The sequence below is a fragment of the Anarhichas minor genome, unplaced genomic scaffold, assembly GCF_050575085.1.
Source record: "Anarhichas minor isolate MPS153535 unplaced genomic scaffold, ASM5057508v1 ptg000062l, whole genome shotgun sequence".
Lineage (NCBI taxonomy): Eukaryota > Metazoa > Chordata > Actinopteri > Perciformes > Anarhichadidae > Anarhichas > Anarhichas minor.
Window position 1 is genome coordinate 5202093 of NW_027466508.1, and position 25408 is coordinate 5227500.

Genomic DNA, 25408 nt, shown 5'->3' on the forward strand with positions numbered 1-25408 from the left:
CTAATATGAACAAAACTGAATGTGTGAAAACCACTTTGGAAAAGTGCTCCTCTTAAATACAATCAGCACAAACCAGTTTTTACAAGCATTCATGTGTTTTGTCCTATTTTTTTTGTTTGCTTTAATCAAAGAGAAAACTATAATATCAGTAATATCATTATTACCATGTCCATAATAATAATTACAGTACAAAAATATGCACAAACCCCACAGTTGAATTAATATACGGAGCATTGTACAAGCCAAAAACAACATAAAATTGATAAATGAGGTATTCGATAACCACTTGCATATGCGCCTGTTTTTACACAGATCAGGTTCGTTTTTAAACAATTTTAAAACTGAATCAACTCCAAAATGATCTGAGACACAAAAGGTTCTGCAGACTTCCAACTTCACAGCTTCCTGAGTGACGAGACCTCGCCTACAGTTACTGACGACGCAAATCCAAAATAAATGCAAAACCTAAACAAACCGACGTTGCATTCAGCGAAGTGACCGCAGCTTCCGTCAGAGCTCGTGCCCCAACGCAGCTTCAATATCGAACGCAACAGTGACTGCAGCCCACTGACCTGAGGTATTGTGGTATGATGAGGTAGGGGGCGGTCTCTAACACACACACACACACACACTCTCTCTCTCTCTCTCACTCACACACACACACACACACACACACACACACACACACACACACACACACACAGCTAATCAGGTGAAAAGAGCTTTGAGGTTTGTGACTGGAGGGCCCGGAGATCGGAGAGGAGAAGTGAATGACCAACCCTCAATACTTTCCACTTTTTTAAAGCGACGAACAGCAAAGTGCCATTCAACAGCAGAAGACGACTGTGGGTGTGATGGAAAACTTGCATGGATGTAGAGGAGGCTACTGTTGGAGACAACTTCACCCATTTAAGCCAAATATCATCAAAACTTATGTTTGCGCAATCGCCTTCTCCTGTGATACATGTGACCGTGGCGCCACCTATAGCACACCTGATGCTATTACAATTGTATGCATGGTAGAACTGCGACCACTTACTGTATATACTGAACCTGCTTTCACGCGCGCACACACACATACAAAGGCAGTGAAGCTACACTATCAAAGAGCCATTGCTTAGACTAAGCAGATGAATCAGAAAGCCTGGACTTAGAAACAATAAAAGGTTTCAGTAACACGGCCTAAAGGATTAAGCTGAACAGTCACTGAAAACAAGGTCCACCAGGACGAAAACACACACACACACACAAATAAATAGCCAAACTCAGTTGTTACTAACAGCATGAATGACATCTGGTGTCTTAACGTCTGATTGAAGTGTTCGCCAAAATAAAAAAGTGATTACTCTCCAAAGGATTAAGCTCGGAGAGAAAGACATTTTCCGGCCAGTTGAGTAGAGAAAACTGCTCCGGGATCTCTCACCAGCAACTACTTTAAGGCAGCGTCTACAAATCTCACCTTCTTTTTGAATAAAATACAGTTATGTGTCATGCAGGGTTCTGAAGGGTTCACCAAAAAAAGGGCTTCCTGCACCGCCCTCGAAGTCCCAAAACTGAGATCTGCACTGCAAAACATCTGCAAAAGCTGACACGTAATGGCTAAAATACAGTCTAGTAAAAGCAACAAGGCTGCCCACCTCGCTTCACATTGGGCTTAAAGAGGTTTCTGAACAGATAAAATGCCTCACATCAAAGCTAGAAAATGTCATTGTCATCCTTTGTGGCATTTGAAAATGCTTAAAAATGTACTTGAAAAGGGAGAAAAATGCCGTACAATTGGAGGGATAATTCAACTGTTACTGGATTATCAGAAAGTGTCTGTTTTATTAAAGGGGCCAGACTCGTGGGCCTCTGTGGGCACTGGCTGAGAGGGCATGCGTCCACTCCGGGTGTTGTGTTACAAAAAAAAAGATCCCCTAGAAACCCATAAATGTGAAGGATTAAATTAGGGAGACCGCGCAGGAAAGCCACAGCATCTGGGCTTTAATATCTGCTCACAAAAAATGTCTGTACATGTCATGTGATCAGATTTTGAGTCTTTGAATCTAGTTATTAATGTACTTATTTCCACTGTTGAGTCATGCCGTAAAACGCGAAACATGGGGATTTACCTCACCTCACCTAAAGATAATTTCACTTGCTTTCGGGAAAAAAAACAACTCAATACCAGATTAAATGAGATTCGATGTTTTTTTTTTTTTTTTTTTTGCAGCCCAAAACAGACCTTAAGCTGCCTCGCTGTGCACCACAGCAGGCAAGATTGTACAAGGGATCAATCAAGAGGAGCGACCTGGCTAGTCTTTGGTATCTAGCTGTGCAATAACCAGAGGCTTACCTGAACCACAAGATTAGGGTGTTAAAACGCTGGTCACATGATTGTACACATGCATATCATTTCGCCGCTGTCATGGGAAAAACAAAAAGATGCGTTGACTGCGATTCAGGAGTTCGCAGTCAAGTTTAAGGTTAACATGGTCGATTTTGTTTGTTTCTGCTTTTGACCCACCGCGACCTCGAAACCTGTCGACAATCCTACAAATCTACACGCGACCGCGAGGAACTAACTATTCTTCTCCTCTCCCTTGAAAAAAACAAAAACAAAATGCAGATATATATCACTCTTCTCAGACAACTTGAAGAACCAAAACAAAAAAAAGAAAGAAACTGAAGCAAGCATAAAACAAGTTATACAAGTGAACACAGGAGGAGAGCGAGATAGCAAGCCCCATCCCAGTTCCGTTTGTCCCCAGAAACCACCAGCAGTGTGTCAGTATGTTCACATTTCAGGTCCGGTATGATTTCCATCACGGGAGGTTGTGGTGTCAAGTCATGATGGCTTTGCAGCCGTATGAGGTATGTAGTGTAGCTCTCCTTTGGAAGAGTCTGATGAGGTATTCTCGAACAGTCGTGTAGACTTGTGCGTTCTTCAGGTTTCCAATCCCTTCTTTTCCTGTATAATCAACAGCGATTCCGTGCAGTTGTCACGTTGCTTCCTGAGAGAGAGACGCCCTCCAGAGCAGAGAGGCCGCCGTGACGCCTGAGAAACGATGCATTGACGCCGCCGACGTCGGATCGACATTCAGCTCCGCGGCTGGAGGAAGGATGCACAAAAATGTGTGGGGGGGGGGGGGGGGGGGGGGGGAGGGGCAACAAGCTCACACCTGATTCTGAACTACCTCTCAGTAACATAGACAGGAGCCCGGTGGAGGATCGAGCTCAGGGTCTGCTCGGCCTGCTGTGGGTGGATTCGAGTTGCTGTTCCCCCTAACTTTGTGGATGGACACCAAATTCCTGTGCATTGCTAGTGAGAGAGTTTACAGTCCACACTGGGAGGTTTGTGTACATAATAAACCTTCCAACCTATATAATGAACTCGACATGGTCTGAACTGAGGGCGGAGTTCTGAAATTAGGTACGTTACGTGCTGATCCACAGCATCCGATCGTTCACCAGTTCGAGCCGAGCCTACAGTGTGTTGGAGAAAGCCGAGCGGCCCGGGTTGGGAGGCCTGCCACTGTGAGGGGGGTGCTCTGTACGCGAGGTTCCACTGGTGAGAGTTACCCGACTTCCCCTGATTGCAACTTTGTCAAAAAAAAAAAAAAGAAAAATGAATATAAAAATAAAGTTGATTCAGGTTAAATATACTACAGCTCCTGAGGTAAAGACACCACTGCAGGTTACATGATTTGAGGTATGTAAAAAGAGAAAAACGAAAATCATCCTAAAAACACAAAATCCAAAAAAAAAGAGACGACAAAATGGCAACAAACAAACAAAATGTCCTAAGATAAAACTTTTCAAGTTCAGTTGTGACTACACCTGTCAGTGGGTTTTGGCTGAGCTGATTGTGTTTAGCATGTACATTAGGATTAACACGTGTGTGTGTAGATTGTGTGCGTGTGTGTGTGTGTAGAATCGTGTGTGTTTGTAGTGTAGTGCGTGTATGTGTGTCGAGTAAAATGCATAGCTGTGTGTTTGAGCACGTGCCGTCATAGAAGATTCTTGGGCTCTGTGTTCATGATTGGACAGCCAAGAGGTTGACAAGGTTGATGAGGTATTTGTTGTGCAACAGTTTGTTATTCTTATCTGTTTCTCATTGTACTGTATATTTCTTGCTGGGCCTCCCGGTGGAAGAGAGGCCTGGGGGAGCAGCTACAAAGGGCGGCCCCGAGTTAGGGTGACCCGCTGGGGGCTGGCTCGGCAGAGCCGGGGCCCTTGGAGGAGGAGGAGGACGTGGGGCTGAGGGTCTGAGCCAGGGGTGCAGAGAAGCCATAGCTAGTGCTGGCTCCAGCAGGGGAGGCTGAAGCAGCAGCCGACACAGCAGGCCCCGGGGCCCCACCAGACTTCTGGGCAAACAGGGTTCCTGTAGGAAAATGGGAGACATCACAACATGAACATGGTAGCTTTAGCACTACAAGGGGGAAGTAAAGGATGTACCACATTATTACTTTTGATGATCTGTAATATTTAATAAATCCTAAACAAACCTGAGTAGATGGTGCCATTGACTTCCACTGAGACAGTGATGCTGGCATTTCCATTGGTTGAGATGCTCAGAGACATGTCCTGCTGCTTCTCATCTGAAGAGACAGAAATATTTTTTTTAGTGTATTCACGGGACCAATTTGAAATCAACTAAATGCTGATTTCCACAGGCTGAATACTCATGCAATCAATTATTTTGCATTTTATATCTGTATAGAATTTACATACTTTGACATAGTTGGAACAAAATCATTAAGTGCTACTTGCTGAATAATAAGTTCCTCTTTTGACTCAATGGAAACGCACTGACAGACTTGCATCATTTCCGGGTTCTTTTAACAGTATTTCTGACAGACTTGGCAGCACTGACCTCGGGTGGTGATGGTGGGGGCTCCCAGGCGCATGTTCATGGGCATTTGGGAAGCCATGGCCAGCAGGTTGTGTTGGAAAGCCTGCTGCATCAGGCGCTGCTGCTCCTCCGCCAGGCGGGCCATCTTCCTCTCTGGCCCCTCTCCTCCGCCGCCGGTCTCCAGCTTTTCTCTGAGCTGCTCCAGAGTGGCGGCCCTTGCCAAGCCCGCGACCTGATGGTGGCCCAGGGCCAGCGCCATGGAAGGTCTCGCCGCCATGATGGAGGAGGTCAGGTCATCTGGGACAGGAAAAAAGGAGAGGGTTAGTTTTATGAATCGTAATGGATCAGTTAGTCCAACTAGTTGAATGTGAACGGCTGTCATAAGTAAATCCCAATTTCAACTCGACAGAAATTTGAAATATGAGAAATCACGCAGACCTCAGGTGGGTTTCTTGCAGAAGAAAGGTTGCATATCAATGAAGACTCAAATCTTGTTTTTTGTGTTAAGGCTACTAGACTCCAACTTATTTTAGTAACAGACTACAGAGACCACCAGCACAGAACGAGCTTCCCAGAACCCCACTTTTAGATCCACCCATTTAAATAAAAACCGAACAGAGCTGGTTCTGAACATGCAAAGCAGTTTCACATCTATTAGTGACTGCGTCAGTCAAACCACGCGCCATTCAATTTTGACCCCATAAAGCAGTTTGACGGGTAAAATACAGTGCATTACACAAGTCAAACCACAGATACCGGCTGGGTCCGCCGCAGAGTCGTATTCCAGCCAAGTCAAAGTGACATCAGATAAGACGCCAGGGTAATGACTGTTATCAACAGGATCCCACTGATGTGGACTGAAGGCTTCAAAGTTTATAAAGCGTGGGAACCGTGTTATTAATCAGTAGTAAAGGTGAGGGCTCTCAGCAGCCTGAAGTAAAGCTGGTTCACACGTGGACTCTTAAAACACCTGGATGGACTACATACACATATACAGGCATGCACACACTCACAAAGTTATATAAAAAGACTAAAAAAATGCGCACACACACACACACGGCGAGATACAGCGGATTGAAGGAACATGACATGTTGCGGGAATGTAATACGCAAATGTAACAGCACACTCGCATGCCAACATTCCTGCATGCGCACACACCGTCATACCAATGCACACATTTGACATAAAAGGAGCAGGTGCTCGGATGAAAACTATTTTGGTCTAGTGTCAGGGCCTATATCTATATATATATATATAATGTATTTGATACGTTCTACTGATACTGAAAAATAAGCCTCCTTAAATCATTAAAACCCTGATCTGTGAGTTTCATTGAGGTGTCGATGGCCAGTTGTAGTACTTCCAACGTGCGACAGAGGGCAGTATTTCCCAAAGAATACTTGAAAGTCTCAGCACATCTGTAACTGGAACTCTCCAGTTCAGTCCAACCAGTTCTCTGTGGTAAACACTTACGCAGTTTATTATACCCGTCATGAAACATTAATGCTTGTTTTTTCCAACAACACCCTTCTTTACCCTTCATAGCTACACACAGGTATATCTCCGAGCTGCCTGTTTAGGCGCAGGCAAGCTTGTGTTAGAAGGCAATTCCCACATACCGCTAATTTATTTTTACTACATTTATATTTTTGGAATAAAGATTAGCCTCCTTATGCTGCCATGAAGCTCTGTGATTATTTTCAAAATATGTGTTGTACTAAATAGTGTAAAACTCGTGTAAATAATAGAGGTTAAGGCCTCTGGTTGTATTCCCGCCATCAGAAGTCTTTGTGTCTGGACTGTATGGTTCCTACCTTTTTTCAGAGAGTGTCCCGGTGAGCACTGCAGGCCGTTGAGGATCCCCGAGGCCCCAGCACCTAGAGCCGAAAGGTGCATCTTGGGAGGAGAGAGGATGTGGGGAGCCGTGCTGGGAGAGGGAGAGAAGCGGAAGAGGCTGCTGCTGTAGCTCGGACGGCGGCCCTCGCGCCGGTTACTGTCGATGGCGGCCTGGAGCTCACCGGGGGAGCTGAGGCCTTTCCTCTCGCACTCGTACGGGTACAGGTATTTCATGTACCTTGAGAGGAGAACACACACGGACACAAAGCGTCAGATCACCACAGAAACGTTCACATGGCAAGCATTAGCATTACTAGACTTACTGGCTTAATCCAGCTCAGAAACCAAACCACAACCACAACTAACTGAATCAAAATCAAAACGTACTTGATCATGATTTGGCGTAAAAACTGTAAAATCTTTTACAATTATAGACTTTAAGGGGACATATCAGGAAGAACTCGTGCGCATATCTTTGGGTATCTGGAGTGTCTACCAACCCACAAACTGTGAAATAAGACAATCCAGTCTGTTGGTGGGCTGTTTGGATCAGAAAACATGTGATTCAACAAAGCATTCAGATTTGGCCCCCTTTCCTATGTCACATGCAGGCTCATTACTACTGTATATACCGCCCCCCAGTAGGAGAACAAATAATGTTTGTTTGTTTTTTTAGCATTAAAGCATGTAAATATGTTCTAGTTGAAACCCAAAATACAACTATGAACCCATATGAGCACATAATACGGGCTGTCAGCAGATGTCAAGGACAGTCATTTCTGCCTTTATACTGCAGTAAACCGGTTGCTGTAAAGCCTGTTTACATTCAGCCAACACGTAAACCGATTTCTCCCCGAGCCAATCATATCTTTGAATCCTCTCCAGCAGAAATCTAGCCGTTGTAATTGCGTGTCTAATTGTCTCAACCCCCCTCCCCCTTCCCCTGTTCACATGACATCTAAGAAATCAAGTTAATCCAGAAAGCCGACAGTAACCTTCTTACTTAAGTGCATGAAACAGAACAGGGCTTAGTGACAACTTGATATGACAATGGTGTGCAAAAACATGTTTTGTATGCAGCGTACACTTGGATGACATCACAGGGGCTCCACAAGTATGCGCAGTCACAGCTCTGGTGTTTTCCTGCATCCTATAAGAGCATTAGGTAAAGTGAACATACAGTGTTGTGTGTGCTGGCTGCATAATGGTGGAAAAGCAGATCAATAAGAAGCTATGAGCAGCGTCCATTAGACAGAGCCAACGGAGCAACGCTGCACACAACGGCCCAACGGCATTAAGAATACATAAAGGGTCATTAGGGTCCCCTGCCAGTGCACAGGATAGAGAGGTGTTACATCTACCGGAGGATTTCAGTCGAGATAGCAGGAGCGTTTTAGTCGCGGCACAATCTGTCAGTCAAACCCCACCGTAGTCATTGTGAACTCTGACCCAAATCACGTCAATAGATCTATGGGAATCAATGGGGGGCTATGTGTGATGTAATGGACGGAGGGATTGAATGTGAAGAGGGAAAGGCGGCCTGGTGGGGGAAACAAACCCGCATGTGTACAAACACTACATCACGGGTTAATATTGACATCCAAACTCATACCAACGCACACAGAAATCCACATATTCATGGAATAAGGAAGATGATTGTTTCCAGGTGGGAAGTCACACACTTGAGATTCTTTATTTAGTCCCCGCAAATTAAATTAGAGTTTATATAAGATTAAGATAAGTCAGACTGGGACAATTTATAACTACTGCAGCCAATTAAATGAAATTTTTTTTTTGCAACACCGATGCAAAGACTTACTGTGTGCGCAGGGTGAAAGCAGCGCTGGTGATGGAGGTAGGCAGGTTGAGTCCCTTTGTAATTTCTCTCCAGATCTTCTTGTTGATAACCTCCACAAGGCCTCCTTTCTCTGTCACCAGCTTGTACAGCATGTACAGATCCAGGACCTGCTTGGCCATGATGGGGATACGATTGACTGGGGTTCCTGTGGAGGAGAGGAAAACCATAAAATCAAATCAATACGGTATAAATCATACATCTGAATCGCAACGGCTTAGTGACGCTCAATGAATGCTTTATGGTGGATGAAGTGCATTTGTGTATCACGTGTGCATGCATTTTTAACATGGACGATCCCGACGGGAATCGGAACCATAATGCTGACAATTCATCTTGCGTTTGCGTCTCTGCTCAGACATATTGGCACCTAACACAGAAAATACATTTAAAGCTGCTGCAGTGTAAATGACGAAGCAGGGTGAATTCTAAATTATGCATTCATTCTTCAACCAATCAATGCTGAAACACCCAGAATCATTTTAGCCCTGTAGATACTGACATTAAGTGCTGTCAGGATGCTGGTAATAGAAGGGTGTCCGGCCTGCTGCCTGCACGGCTGTTAAATTTGGCTTGAAAACATATTAGCCCAGTTAAGGCAATCTGGCTTGACCTGGAAAAGGGGATTCGCAAACAACACAAAGCAAAGCGGCTCTAGACTTTTGATACAGATGCATTCATCTGGTCAACAGCTTATCTGCAGTGAGGCTTACAGGGAGTAGGGGGGGGGGGGCAACAGAATCAAAAAGTGCAATGTGCAACAGTGTAAGCATGAAGCGGGAGGAGGGGACTGTGACGACCTGCTAATCCATGGGCAGCGGTGGGTGGGTGGGTGTGCTCTTAGATAGTCCAGTATAATGCAGCTCATTTAGAGGGTTGTACAGAGTAAATCCACACCCCTCTGCTGTTAGCCCTGCCACAGGGAGAGTCGCACAGATTTGCCCTCGCAGCTAATGCCAGTCAATCCTTCAGCCCCTCCACAGGCTGCTCTCAATCAGACTCATTAATGGCCGTGTAAAATAGCAGTGTGATCAGGCCTGAAGACTAGCCCCGATTCATTTTCTTAAGTTAGCAACTTAAGAAGCCGATGAGGCTGCGATATTGAACTATCGCTGTTCGGCAACAGTTTCCTCATTCTGCAGCTTGATACGGTAACAATGGGATGCAAGTGTAATTACAGGCCGCCAACATAACGCATTCAGAGCAGAAATGCATGTGCATTTGTAATATGTAGAGTGGAACCAGTGTATTTGGTACATCCAATCCAATACAACATCCCTGCGAAGAAATCTTTCCTTTGTCAAGTTGATTATGACCACCTTCATTCACGTAAATTGAGATTTGAAGATGGTATTAGCTTGCATTAGATGGTATTGATGTGTAAGAAATAAACATATATAAACCCAAAACATACTTGTAAGACCTCCTCTCACTCCGTAAAATGAATGTAGAAAACAACAGCAAAACAGCACATGTGTGTATGTGGTTAGTATTGTTCAGCTGCAGAAAATGCTGTTCAGGGAAATTAGCCATCTTATCTCCAGAGCCAATTAACAATTATCAAAACAAGAGGGCCTTTGCCAAGGCTGTTAAACATTGGGTCTGCATAAAAGTGAAATTACTCGAAATCCCTCCAATCAAATACAAATAGTTTTTTTTACTTTTAACAGTGGGTGGTAGCTACTTTCAACTTTTTTAAATTTCAGAATGAAATCCAAACATGAATGGATATCCCTTCTCAAAATCAGTTGCGACCAAGTTAACAATATCAACAGTAGTATATAAATGTGAAGCCTGCTTAAGTTACAGCCAGCAATGCACAGCATAACAGGCAACTGCACAACACATTTGAATTAGCTGCTGTTCTCCAGTGGATCTCAAATGTGGTTACCAGATTCCCAATAGACCTAAAAGAAGCTGCGCTTTATTCTGAGGCGGGGTAGTAAACTAAATGTTCCACTGAACATCTCCGGGCAGTTGTCACATTTCCAGAACACGCAGCAGGTCACAGCACCAGGAATGCTTTGCTGCCGGCGCCTCGTCAGTTATTTAATGCAGCGTTGGACATCAATCCTGCATCAAACAATTAGTACAACCAGAGGGGTCAGAGATCAGCCGGAGGGTTATTGATGTGTGAATTAAACTGCAGGTCAGCAGGAAGCCATGTTTTCATACTGGCCTGGACATGAACAATGAGAGCACAACAAATGAGACACAACAACGGCACTGGCCCCATAGTGACAGGCCAGCAGTTAGTTAGGCTTTAATTCACGCCTATGCTTTTATTCATCCCTTTATCAGCGGCTGCTGTCAAATCAGACGGGATTTGATCTATTTACAAGGAACCACTTTCAGAGCATGCCAAAAGGAAAACAGCTGAGCGTGTGAGAGAGTAAACCAAATAGCCATCTATGCATTTTAATTGTACCAGAGGCGCTTTCGAAACCTAAAACAGCATTGTTAGTCAACGCTCACGTCAGCCAGGTTTCACATTTCAACGTGGCCCGAGCACATGGGAAAGCCCCTTTGATAATATCGTAATTGACCAAAAATCACATTAGCAACACGTGGGCAGTTAACCGGAGAGTTCCCTAATTTGAGAGCCAGCCTTTGGTGTCCAACATCTGCTCCGTGTCCGACCCTGGAGACATTTAGCTCCAACAGGCTTAATTAGACCGGTCCAAAACATTTCTTTTGATCGCAGCAGCACAACTCCTCTGCCTCACAGTCCCTTTAATGTGCACTCTATTCCGCCGTTGTAGTTGTTCCCATTTCAGCCTCATTGCTCACTTTTCTGCAGCGAGGACTAGAGACACCGTGATCAGCAGTGTCACGAGACCAATTCATGCCGTTAGGCCAACGCAGGCCTCAAGTAGGCAACTATTGGGTATTTCATGTCCCTGCAAAGCCCTGATTTGTCCACTCGGCTGTTCTGAGCCAATCTGTAATTGGCTGCAGACTTCACCTCCCATCATCCTTTGCCCCGGACTGATTTTCCCCCAGGGACAGGGCCATCAGGAGCCTAGTGATTAATGGTACCCGGGGTCAGAGGTCGCTCTGGTGGGAAGTGCCGCGGCTGAGGGCCCCCGAACCACTCCCCAAGTCCTTCCTCCGACTTCCACAGTGAACACAAGAGCCACACGGCTTGTCTTCAAACGGCTAGACTTCAAATGATAAGAGATACAGAGAGTCTGACAGAGGAGAAAGAAAGGTTTGACAAATACAGATCTCTCGGAGATGAAACGTTTGGACAGAGTTTCATATTAGGCGACGTATGTTTTAATACTTTGTGCAGATAATCGACATCTTTTTATGTGCTTAATTGGATGCCTGTGGTGATTTCCCAGCAGAGAAACCTTTTACAGCATTTACATTATGGGAAAATAAACCTCTCCATTAACACACAACCGAATGATGATAAAACCCGTTCATGCTAACTCAATTATACAGTAAAATATTATGTAATCCAGTAAAAGGCCTTTTAGACATTCTTTCAGAGGCTGGAGATATTGATCAGACCGACTGTCCATCTGAATCAAACATTCACATTTCCCACCTCACACCCAGCTTTCTATCTCAGTGGGAGGAAGAAAAAGAAAAAGGTCATTTTATCTGACCCCTGACCTATTTTTAGTAGGAAACAGCTGGTCACATTAAAAGGGGCTTCTATAATAAATCAATTGGGTGCCCCTGGCACCAGTTGTAGTAAATTGCATATCGCTGACTTCACATGATGGGCATTTTTTAAATAATTAAGTGACAGCAATCCAGCGGACGAGACGCAGGAAATGCATTTTTAGCGAATGAGCATTGGGCTGGTGTGAGGTTTCAGTAACATCTACGGATGATGTGGGACACGGAGAAGGAGAGAGACAGAAGGGAACTCCATATCATCTCACGGTCTTTGGTTGCTTTAATGCCGCTGTTTCTTTCGTTGGATCATTCTACTTTTCTTTTGGAATAGTTGACATGTTAAGAGCGCATAGGAAGGGAAAACAGAGACGGAGCAGGGTGGGGAAGAAAAAGAATAGAGAGAGGTAAACATAGATTAAAAAGTGTCCCGCACAAAAAAGAAAGCCAATTTTTAGAGCTTTCAGGAGGGAGGATGGGAGGAAGGGGGGAAAAAAGGAAGGGGGGGGAGGTGTAGTAACTTGCCAGCTGGAGAAAGACTGGATTACTGCTGTAAGGAAGGTGTCAGCCAACACAAACAGCCCCTGGCCTCATGGCAGTGTCGGAGTCCCACACCTTCCTCAACCACCACATCCACACACCAGATAACACCCAACCAGGCATCTCCCTCTCTGCGCTTCTCTTCCTCAGTTCAGTTGAAGTAAACTAGCGTACTAGACCGACTAGTACTAGCGTACTAGACACTGCAACGCCAAAGCAGCAAGCGTGTACACTCTCTGGTCTAAAATAAGAAGATGATGATTTGAAGGCATAAACTGCTCCAGAGGGTATTACTATTGTTGGTGTTTCAAATGGCCTTTGAGCGCTGCAATTCCTGCTTTTCGCCGACACCTCCAATTTATGAATTCTGTCATTACGGAACAGCCCAAACCCTTCATTAACGCGGGACAGAGAGACACTGACAGGTGAGACAAATGTCTGGTCTGCACATGCTAAGTGTTTACTTTACGTCGGGCAGCCTCCTGGCTGTTTAGTTTACGCGTTCGTACCTCGGGGGCAGCATATTGTCAGGACCCTGCTCTGCTGGGGCATGTTTGTTTTATTTTTAATGCACGGCCAGGGACATAAATGGTAAAAAAGCCTCGAGTGTATGGAACTTGCTATCTTTAGTCCAGGCAGAGCCACCGCTCGCATGGCGGACCAATTCATATCAAGTGTTGAGATATGTGCTCTCCACATTCAGGGAAGTGAAATGCAACGTTACACTATAGATACATCGCTATTCTAAGCGCGACGCTTAAGCCACAGCTGATAGAGACAGAGAGATAGAAGGAGAGGGACGGCCCCCTAATAAAGTCTACAATACAGCATTGTGGGTCGATGTGCGCTATACCGTCTGCATATAAGTTTCATATAGGTTTCATTCCTGTCGTGTCAATAAAGTGCAATTCATGTGAATTGACCGAGGCAGAAACAGACAAAGGGGGACAGGCAAGGCAGGGAAGAGAAAGAAATATTATCTTCTGTCAACCGTACATAACTGCAAAGATAAGGAACACAAAGAGCAAAGAAAACAAGAGTCTTTCCGTTGGCCTGCGAGTTCCCACTCAAAAATGAAAAGACACCCTGAAGGACAAATAACATCGGGTCCTGTGAAGTCACATGCATCCATCTGCAGAGACATTAAGACAATGTTGCTCCATCAATGCTACGACATTAGCGAGTCCCGCCATGGCATGATGTGACTGTACCAACAACAGTGCAAAAATAGAGATTAACACATGTGGGGAGGACACAAAGCAAAGTACTGCGTAGGCTCCACGAGAATAAGTGTGCCAAAGCTGTCACCGATGTCAGCTGAAAAACACATTACGGGCTTCTTCACACAAGCCCACTTCACGAGTCGCTTCATTGATCAGATAGAGAATACGACCTGTGACTGTCAAGTAAATGAATACCTTCATATGAGCCGATTTTGTTGCGCCACCTAGACTCTTGTCTCCTCCTCGCAGTGTCTCAACAAAGAGAACAAATACAGCGGGGGGGGGAAGCTAACCTTCAATGATGGATAAGTCACTTGAAGCTATATTTACTCAGGAAGCAGCGAGAGTAGCTTCTTAGTACGAATCATTACAGCGAGCAGACAGACAGTATTATTAAAAGGAGCCGTCTCCTGTGCACCGTCAACTGCTTCGGCATGTGGTGTAAAACATCGCAAAACTGCAGAGGGTCCAAACAACAGCCAGAAGCTGTAAATCTCACCGGGTGCAGTTCACGCGCTGGGGAGGCTCGCCGACTACGAAGACACTATTAGAACTTGAATTACACGATTAAGAGGTCGGCCCAGTACGACTCGGCAATTAATCTCTGCACTGACAAGTCTGCTACAGTTACCATGGTGTTTAAAGTACTGTTCACTGGTTTGTCCTGCCTCGCTCGTTTGACAGACTTTGAACTGAATTAGAGCGATGAACAGAGAGAAAGACAGTGAGTGGAAGAAAGAAAAAAGGGAAACATGACACCTACTCCATGTGTCACGAAGATGGGTCATCTGGTGAAATAGAGGTGGGGGGGAGGGGGGGATGAAAAGGTTGGATGGCGCGAAAAGTGAGATGGCCTCTCCGACTGTAACCTAAGTCCCTTCGATCCCCAGAGACCCAGCAGATCAACTGACCGGACCCCAATCAACACCGGCTGATATGGAGCCGACAGAGAGACGGATGAATGGCTGGTCACTCTTATGCTGCGTGGTTGTTCGCGGTGACTTCAATTACAACAAATATTCTTTACAAATCGTTGCAAAAAAATGATTTCATTTGATGTGGATTTCACTGAAAGCCCAGGCTTGTGGAAAAATAAATCAAAAACTAAAATAAAATTAGTTTTTTATTAAAAAAAATGTAATAATGCAAGCAATACAAGTTTAAGGACATGAAATGTTGCAATTTTAAAGAAAGGTTTTGGATATAATTAAAGAAATGCATACATTCAACCCCCCCTCCCCTCTATTAACAACCTAACAAAAAGGAAAGAAATGACTGACTCAGCCCGTGTTTACAAGTATCTGTTTATACATCCATCACTGCATCAGGCCGAGTCCAGTTCCACCACCCAGCAGCCATATTTGAAGGTAACCGACCACTATCTGGGAATGTTTGTCTTCCATTAACATCTAGTTGACCAGTGAAATTGTGCAAGTGGCTGATGAATTTGCAATGTACTAGCCAGAGGCCAGCGCTTTGAGTGTGCTACTGGGATGCCAGCATTCTGTACACTCACTTTATGATTAATGAATCAGAGAATACAACCTCTATTGCATTGCACGACCTGCTGCGAGGGATTGATTTGACAATGCTCGACCTTAGCAGAGCGGGTTTTTCTTAATGTCTTCAGCGCTGCAGGCTGTACGCCTCCGCACAAAATGCAGAAACCACCTAAACCTGTTGCACTGCTCATGCATGAGACATGCATTTAGTGTGTGAACAACATTTCTCCACCCTCGTTGGACAACTCTGTTAATGCCGGGATTTGTTGACAATTTTTGCATCGAAAGACTGAAAATATCTTTTGGCGAAATCAAATTTATGAGCCAGCTTGTTGATAGAAAGACGACCACAGCAGATGACAGCTGGGACATTTAGAGAGGAGGGCGGGGGAGGTTAAAATCTTTGTTGACACGTGCAGAGGTTATAAACACCGATGATACAGGCCTGTATTGTGAGTTACAGTCCAGTCAATAAAAGTTGTTTTCTATCCACAAGATGACCTACTTAAGAACACGCATGAACACACAGAGGTATATAGTATACTACGTTTTAATACAACATGTACATTATTAACACAAAGTATCAAAACCTGTTTGCTGTGCAAACACTCTTAATCTATCTAGTTTTTAAACCGTGATGCGTCACACATCAAACACACTCGATAAGAAAACATGTGCTGGAGTATATATCAGCCGAAGGCTTTTTTGCGTCACAATTTAAAACTTAACAGCTTGGTGAAAACGTAGTGGACGACCTCTGCTCTATATTTACATCGGACTGGAAGAAAAAGTAACCCAATACCTTGGCCTTGTAAACAGCCTTCTCTGCTCTTTGCAGAAATGTCAAGAATGTATATGTCACAGCAACATGACAAAGGTATGTTGTACGCATAATAGAGGGAGGGGGCGTTGACATCAACTGTAGCTTCTTGAGACAAAGCTGCGAAGGTTAGGCTCACTCGACTGGCTCGAAATAAAATTGATCTGAGAGACGGACAAAGAGAGGCATATTTAGAACTCATTAAAAAAACGCTAATAAAGAGTATCCAGAAGAGAAACAATGTAAGGGAGAGAGAGAGGTGATGGAATATACACAGAATAGAGAAAATAAAAACATATGCTTCGGGGATAATGAGGTCATCTGTGACAGCTCACTGCTAACGTTTAAAGCGTAAGTAGGTGGCAGTGATGTCTTCACTGGCAGGTGCAACACTGAGGGTGTCCCTCTCCCCTTCTAGTGAGCTTTATAACACAGCTAACTGCTTCGATCAATGGACACCCGGATTGACAGATAAAGTCATCAGCTGACGAGTCCCATTTGGGGCCCAGCACCACTGATCAATACGGGAGACATCAGCTGCTATAAGCAGAGGAGAGCGAGGGACATGTGGAAAGACAGGGTGTGTGTGTGTGTGTGTGTGGAGGGGAAGTGCACTCATCTTGGAAATTCCGACTCCCATCAATGCAAATTAATTTTGGCTTTTGGAATCCATGACATAAGTCATACACTTACCTTTCAAGGATTCAGCCGCTGCGCTTAATGCAAAGTGACTTCAAATGAGATCAATAGCAGCAACTAACGCTACGAGAAGAAAAAAAAGACTTGACGGCCTGAAACATCTACAAGCTTTCAATACCTTTTGAGGAGCCCAAGACACACAATACAAGGAAAAGGGTTTCAGCGCGGCTGCAGAAGATGAAAACTCATCCATCATAACTTGTTAACTGACCAAACCTCTCGCTATCGGTGTACCCCACACAACAAACCACATCGCATAAAATGTCACGACAAAGAGGCAATAGCATTTGGCAACTGCGCCTTTCATGTCCGTTTCTCCCCTCAAATCAAGCGTCTTGTTTTCCATTAGGCCCCTTTTGCACTCAGGTCTCCGTTACTGCGCGGCTCAGGCAACAGCGCTACAGAGCCGCCCTGGAAGCGAGCTCAGGGCTATTGTGCTGGTGTAGGGCTCCTCTGGGGGCTGTAATGTGTTTCATAGCATCCATCACGAGGGGTGTGGAGGACAGGGAAGCTTTGCTTTAAGAGCGCGCACACACACACACACAGGACACAGATGGAGAAGCAAGGCACGCAGATATGCAGAGATAGCAGAAGTTTGGGGAATTTGTTGATCGCGGGAGAGCTTCATGGGGGAACAGCTTCACAAAGATCAGTAGGCTGTTTTCACATTACGCCTTTTAGAAAGTTCTTCTATCAAAAAGATGTTCCGGTGGAAAGACTGCTTGCTTCTTTAGTTTCAGCCACATTTGATTTTAAACATGTTGCAATACCCTCTTCATAAAACGGCTTGTGTTTTCACTGACTGGCCCCTTCACACTCGTTTTGTAGAACGATAATAGTATTTGGTTTCCAGAGTATTTCCAAATGTATTCCACTGAAGCCACAACAAAGTGCGTGGATCTGAGGAGCCAGTGTTATTTTTACCCTGACCTATGACCTCGCTGGGAAGCATGAATCTGCTCGGGGCCTGCGCTCGTCCTCTTCCCCGCTCAGTTTCTTACATGCGTGGTGATTAAGAATCTTGCAGCTTGACAGCTTAGAGACTCAAATCCCTGTACAGTATGGTCGTAATTAAAGATGGACAGCACAGTGGCAATCCAGGCCCGGGGAACAGTCTGGCTAAATGACAGAGGAAATACCAGGGAGGCGGAGCGGGTTGGGGGTTGGGATGAAGAGACAGAGAGAGGAAGAGACACAAAGAGTAGTCTCGGTTGGTAACAGAAACAAAAAATAAAAAAGGCTTAAGATTGTGATCCGACATCTCCTGACCCACTCCCACATACATAAAAAAACATCTAAAACTACTACTTCCTTTTGTTTTGAAAGGGGAGAGGAGCATAACCACCATAGATGTACTCGCTCCCCACAGGCGGGGCTGTAATTTGCCAGCCTATGGGTGGAGTCTACCAAGATAATCTCAGCCCTCGCATTTATATCAACACGGTGACCACGAAATCTTTGATCGTTTGTCCAATGAGAATAGTTTTGCCTCTTCTTTTAGAGTCCGTCTTGGAGGAATGATTAGAAAGCAGCGGTTGGAATCTGTGTGTCATTTGGGTCCCCACCCTTTCCTGCGAGTAGGGGCCCTTTGCCACCAGCGCCGGTCTTTTTAGTATGTTTGCCTGATTATCTTTCTGTCTGGTTGGTGAGTTTCAGCCCGCTGACGGAGTGCTTTCAAAAGGGAAATGAAAGAGCACGGCCTCGTCTCTACGTGAGCCGGCCGATGCCTCCCTTAACCTCCCCCCTGGCACCCGTCTGTCCTCGTCTCCTACTGTGGTTTCCCTGAATGCCCCTCGTCGTTCCTCTCTTTTCACACATACAGACACGCGACGGTCACTCCCTTGTCTGCTACCCGTCAGCGTTTGCCCTATCAAAAAAAAAAAAAAAAAAAAGTTGGCCCCCGCTACTTTGGAGATCATTAATCATCCCGTGTAGGACAGGAGGCCCCTTAATCCAACCCCTCCCCCCCCCGGCCTCACCGAGCGGGCCACAGTGCGGCCCTCCGCCCCTATCCCCCATGGTGTTATCAAGTTTCAGTGGTTGTAACTGTAGCACAATAAACAGAGGGGGAAGGAGAATGGGGTGGTGGCAAAGGAGGAGGAAGGGGATGGAGACAGAAAGAAAGACAAGAGAGGACAAAATGTCATTTCCTAACTGCATTTTATTGGTGCATTCTAAGTAAAACCTGCTTCTAGGCTCTTGAAAACTGCATTGATTGTGAGAATTGCATCTTTAACGATCCAGAATATAGAAATAGCTGAAAAAGGTTGATCACTCGTTTGCAGATAACTATTGTATGAATTGCGTAACAGTGATCCAACAAAGCGGCAGTTAAAAGGTCGATCTCAAATGAAAATCATTCCGCCCGAAACCCGACACCATCTAAAATGGACAAATGTGCTCACAATGCCCAGTGTTTTTGTTGCTAAACCAACCAGGTGCTGCCACTTTCCAGAAGTTGTGGGGTGTTAACTAAAGGAAAATGAGGCCATATCAAAGAGCCAGAGAATGTTCCTATTGTGGTGTGGTGTTTGTACAGAGGGCCCGCCTGTTACGAGGGCCAGTGTGAGGCTGACCGGGGGAGTAATATAATGCATACATGGATCCCCCAGAGCCCATTCACGGTGTAATTGGTGTGGACAGAGCTCTCGGTCTCAGGGTTACAGTTAGGGAACTTCCTCTAATGTCCTGCTGGGAGGCCACTCTTCCCACATCACACAAACAAATCCAGCGTAACCAGGACAGAAAATGTATTCTCTCTAAATGTGAAACACTGCCCGAGCTATTTAAATTTGTTTTTAATGCAAATCATGTTTTGGTGTGTGCGTGTGTGTGTGTGTGTGTGTGTGTCTGTGTAGGTGTGTGTGTGTGTGTGTGTGTGTGGGGGGGGGGGGGGGTGGCAGATTTATTTATTTTTAAGTAAAGGAAAATACAATTGGAATGACAAATGTGACACTTTTGACCAAACAAAGTCCACGTATGCCATTTTGAATCAATGCCCTTGAACGCTGGGAGCAAACAGACAGGAGGTTTGACAGCGGAGCTGCAGCTAAATGAGACATCTTCATTATAATCATTATCTTCCCTTCCTTCCCTCTCCTACTCCTTCCTCTTAATTCTGAACATCTTTCCCCCAGCCCCGTCAAGACCACTGCAACTTAATGACGCAGACAAGTCCGGCTTAGCACTTTATTGCTATTAACGGGCCTAAATCGACTACGGAGGGATTTCCCCCTAAAATAACTCTTAAGCAGCGATAGAACACCATGTGGCCCCTCTTAAGCTGAATCTACACTCGACATTAAGGGCGTCACACTGGGATGGATCTAGCCTTTGCTGACCGCGACGTGTGGGGTTTTCTGGCAGGAGTAGAGAGCGCTAAAACACTTGTCTTTACCCCCCCCCCCCCTCCCCCCCATTACTCCCTCCTTTCTTGACTGGTGATTTCACTGAACAGGAGCCTCTCTCTCTCTGGCTCTGTCCATCACAGCCTGTGGCCATTAATCATCTCAAGTGGACAGCGCTGACAGGCAGTTGGCTGCATCACTCTTATTTTTTTCCCCTCTTTATCGCGCACCCGTAGCTCTCGCAGCCTTTCCCCCCCCCCACCTCGATCACCTCTTCACAACCCCACCTCCTGCCCTGAACCCCCACCCCAAGTGAGAAAGTGGCCGGGGTGTCGAGCCATAACAAACATTCGCCCATCTGCTTGATCGAAACCTTTGAGGTGGTCAATGGCGTCGGAGCTTTTCTCTGTGCTCCCAGTGGGGCTTGAGACCGCAAAAAAAAAAAAAAAACGTGTAATGGATATGATGGACGGTGATGTCTGTGTAACTCTGTGAGGGCTAATATCCTCCACCCACACTCTTTCAACACGAGGAGGCCTCGTGCATTTACATTACATTTGCATGTCGGGGCCATTAGCGGATGTTTCTATCCGCAGCGAATGACGGGAGGCTCCCCAGTAGAACAAAGCCGAGCTCCTTTCTTTAAAAATGACGGGCAACAAACAGTGTGGAGGTCAAAGGCGAGAGCGAAAGGGGCCCAGCGATGGGTGTTGAAATAGTCAGCGAAGAAGTAAAGGTAGAGAGGATTTGCATGTGTGGCTTCTGCCGTTTCTGTGATTCAGAGCCCATCAATGGGCCCCTTTACCCACAGACAGGCTTTAGGACAGCTGCTAAAATTCCTCAACCATTAACACTCACACGCCTGTTTTTAAGCGCAGAGGCAGGAAATGGGAATCCCTCGTAAGTTTTCCTTCCGCTGTTGCTTTCCTCTCAAGGCCTGGAGGCCCCACGATGAGGTGGGAAAAAGCACTTCACCATTTGGCTCTCTCCGACCAATCTGCTTCACAAAACGAGGTGGTGCTTTTTAAGCGTTCGGCTTGGAAGGTCAGTCAAATGAAGAAGCAGGCATTTCCCTTATCACCAGCTGTTATCCACCCGACTTGTTCCGCATGGCGACAAATGAAAAAAAAGGCTTTCCAAGCGCTCTGTCATTTAAAAAAAAGAAAAGAAAGAAAAAAAGAGTAATAATCTAGATCCTATGTTGGTGAAGTGAAATGGAAGGAGGAGTACAGTGCACAGTAATTAGAAGGTACCATTAACAAGATCTTAGAGAGGCTTGCTCTTCATATACTCTTGGCACCAACAGCAAAAACAAAAAGGGAATCCAACAAAGCAATTTGTTCCCTGTGATTAAGATTGTGGTTTGAGAGACAGCAGAGGTCAGCCAAGTGCCTCTTGTCTTAAGGGAGGGGTGATGAACTCCCTCTAGAGTAGCTGAAATTATACCCTACCCTCCTGCACAATGGTCTCTAATGGCGATAGCGACGTCTCAGCCATATCTGAAGTGCGGTGCAGCCATGGCAGTTTTATTCTAACCTTTCCAGTCATTTCTATGACTGCGTCTTTTCTTTCTCCATCTGGTGCCCTTTCACTTCCCCCAAATGAAAAAAAAATAAAAATGACGTCCATCCCTCGCCATATTCTTCTTCCTTGGCCCTCACACTTTTCTATTATAGATGAGCACTTTGATGACAGTAGTGTTAGTTACTACTGTTATCGGCCACTGACCCTTGCGCCCCCCCCACTACTGGGCACATGTACCGATGATGATACAGGAACTTGATGAGCGCAAGCCGATTCCAGGTGCACTCACCATCATTCACTCTGGAAGTGTAATTCGGCTAAACAAGTTAAACAAAAATGTAATAATAAAAACATGTTCTAATAAAATTCGAATTGTTAGCAGTGAATCGGATGACTTCGCTTTGAGGTGGGATGGTTTTACAAGCTAATTTGTCTTTACTTCTTTTCTAAAACCAATTTTATAATTCATTCCAAGTTTGTGTTGCTCAAAACAAAACAATAGACAATAAACAAGACTTTAAAGCCAACCTGTTTTTTCTTGCCTTAGGTAACCGCTAATCTAGTGAACATAATGCGACATGGCGCACTTTAATCAGCCCGTTATCTGCTGTCGGGTGGCATTTTAGTCAGCTTGATGGATTTCCCCGTCTGACCAGCACGAGTAAAGGGTCAGCCAACCACTCCCAGCGTCTGCCACTGGACAGAGATGCTAACAGGGCCCTGACAGATCCTGTCCCTCCCTCTCTGTGTGTGTGTGTGTCTCTCTCCCCAACTCGGCTTAATTCATCACCCTCCAAACAAGACCCCCGGGTGCTAAGACCAGACCAGACATTCAGAAGCGGCTCCTCCCGTGAAAGTGAGCTCGCCGACACACACGCACGTCCATGCACACGGACCATCATCATCATCCGTCACAGTCTGACTAGACAAACTATGCATCACGTACACACTCGCATACATGGTATCACCCATCATAGCGTGTGACAAAACATAATGAAGTACGAACACACACACACACACACACACACACACACACACACGCGCTCGCAGACCATCATCACCCATCACAAGCACTGCCAAAACATAATGTAAAGTATGCGCCACTGTAATAACATTGTGATTCACCTTGGGAGGTATTGCTCAAGACATGCAACTTGTTTGGCAACAGATTTGTCCGATATCAACCTAAGTGCATTAGCTGCCCTGGTCATAAGGGTTTTGTAGGCAGTGTCAAAGCAGCACGCGGTCAGCTGAGCCTCCCCGGCTGTTGGCAAACTAATTAAGTTAGGCCGGTGCCAGATCCTCTTGGCTCTGATATTGCAGTAGCACCGGATCAACCGGGGAAGATCTCACCTGCTGATCTCACCTGCTGACCCCTTACAGGCTTTACTCTGGGGAGGGGAATTAGCAGAGGATTTTCTTAGCCAGTGAGAGTTAGAGCACGTTTCTTTTTTTTTTTTTTTAGTTGATCGGTGACATAGCACACTTGAAAACTATGGGACAAGCCAATACATTTAGAACAACAAATTTTATATCTTTATACTTGCTCGGTTTGTATGGACCAAATAAACCGGTTGTAGCAACCCCGCCTCACACCAAGACAGGAAATGACTCTTAAGAAATGGAAGTTGTGTGGTATTTGCTTTTTCCACAAAGGGAGACGGAGGGAAATGAACTCCAACCAATTTCACATTTGTGGCAACTCTTAACAACCCTATAGATATCATGCCTTGTTACAAAAACATATATGAGTTTTTTCAATTGAAATGTATATTAATATACATGGATATAAAGCCTGAAACCATGGAGCTAAACCCAGACGTTTCTGATCAGGAAGCCATTAACAAAGTACACTTCAACAACAACAACAACCCCATTTTCACCAAAGTGTAACATGTAGAAAAGGTACTTAATAATTGGAGGTTGAGTTAAGATTTACATGAGATTCAAATGAATTCTCCAAGTACTAAGTGTATGCCTTAGTATGTGCCCAAACTAAAAAGAGGCAGATGCTTCTTAATATAATGTGGATTTCTCGGGGGTGCTCTTACCTCTTTTCTGCATGAATGTGAAGAGGTCATCCAAAAACTCCTTCCTTTTAGGGTCATTGTCCAATTCATACAACTGAAAGAGGAAACGGAAGCTCATTAGAGCTACGGTGCGTCGACTTGTCAGTTGACCACTGCATGTCGCCAACAGTCCCCTGCAGTTCCTGCTGCGTGTCTGGCACTGTTGGCTCTTGTGGTCAGCATGATCAATTGTTAACAACACCACAAGCCGACATATTCTCTATTTGCAATGTTTAATTCTATCGGCAGTGGAAAGTGTTGGCTCGCCTGTTTTGTTCGTCTTTGCAATGTTCTTTGCAGTGCAAATGCTGTGCTTCCTCTAACATAGGCACAAAACATACATGCATGTCACCGGCCAGCTGACCGTTAGCTGTCATCTCTGTGGTTTGCAACATTTAACACAAGAGGTGAGGAAACATGAAACCATGCCGTGGGGATAAATGTATAGCTCTGTGTTTAGAGAATGTTTCAAAAAGGTTCACTTATTCACAATTTCCACTAATTCGATATCTATAAGAACGAATGTGGTTAATTAAGTGGTGTCGAGGCTTTTGGTGATCATGGTCTCCAACCGCTTACCTTAGCAAAGTCTCTGGAGGCCTCTCCTCTTCCTCTGCTGCTGTCAGCCTCATCCGCCCAGCCTGCGCTGCCATTCTACAACAGACGAGAGAGAAAACACAGATAGGGTCAGTAAACAAAACACCTAGAGTGTAAGAGTACAGATTACAGACTGTAGTGGTCATCTATTGTTATTCTTTTGGTGTTTTACCTTAATTAAAGTGCAACAGCAGAGATAAGGACAGAAAACATGATGGGGAGAGGGGGGAGATACACGTTTGTCCTGCAACTAAGGTCCCTGGCTGGAACTGAAGGGGGGACTTTGCCTGGTACCACCATTAATGTAGTCCACTAATGTAGACCATTAATGTAGACCACTAATGTAGTCCACTAATGTAGTCCACTAATGTAGTCGCACATTTGTAATTCTTAAGAATGGACTTGGACCTCCAACGTTTTTTGTCTGAAGTGTGTTGATTTGATTTCTGACAAAGATTCCATCAGGTTGACAACGACTGTAGGTGAAAAAGTTCATGTCTGGCAAAAAAATAAGCGCAAACTCCAAGCTAATTAGAACAACTACCAACATCCTGCAACACAAACACATGAAAACCAATACATACTCAAACTCCAAGAGTGCATTTTTCCAGGGGTTGGAGGAGTAACCTCTGGAGTTATTGAGCCCCTGAGCCCCTGTGTCCCCCTCCCCCTTCATCCTCAAACATCTCCATTTGACCTAAACCATCTGCATCTGGGCCTGCCCTGCCCCCACCCATGTCTTCCGACCCAGCTGGATACAAGGGCCCCCCATCCTTCAATCTTAACGCAGCTGTGACGGGTAGCCAAGTTCATGGAGTGTAGCTGGCTGTCAGGAGGGGCCAAGGAGGGGCGGGCTGGTCAGTAGCTCTAGCACACACACACACACACACTTGCAGAGGCTGATCATGGTTGTGTGTATGTTTGTGAGTGC

The 25408-nt window shown here is 45.2% G+C and overlaps 1 protein-coding gene across 2 annotated transcripts in view; it reads right to left on the reverse strand.

The window, feature by feature from the left end:
* Window positions 1–3144: 3144 nt before the first annotated feature.
* Window positions 3145–25408, reverse strand: part of LOC142933591 (AT-rich interactive domain-containing protein 3B) — a 47330-nt gene continuing 25066 nt past the window's right edge. For both annotated transcript variants that reach the window (XM_076077734.1, XM_076077733.1), the window contains exons 3-9: window positions 24460–24534; window positions 23863–23935; window positions 8491–8674; window positions 6650–6909; window positions 4856–5131; window positions 4488–4580; window positions 3145–4363 (exon numbers count right to left, since the gene is read on the reverse strand). In XM_076077734.1, coding sequence (XP_075933849.1) covers window positions 4173–4363; window positions 4488–4580; window positions 4856–5131; window positions 6650–6909; window positions 8491–8674; window positions 23863–23935; window positions 24460–24534 — 1152 coding nt within the window. In that variant the 3' untranslated portion in view covers window positions 3145–4172. The remainder of the gene's footprint in view (window positions 4364–4487; window positions 4581–4855; window positions 5132–6649; window positions 6910–8490; window positions 8675–23862; window positions 23936–24459; window positions 24535–25408) is intronic.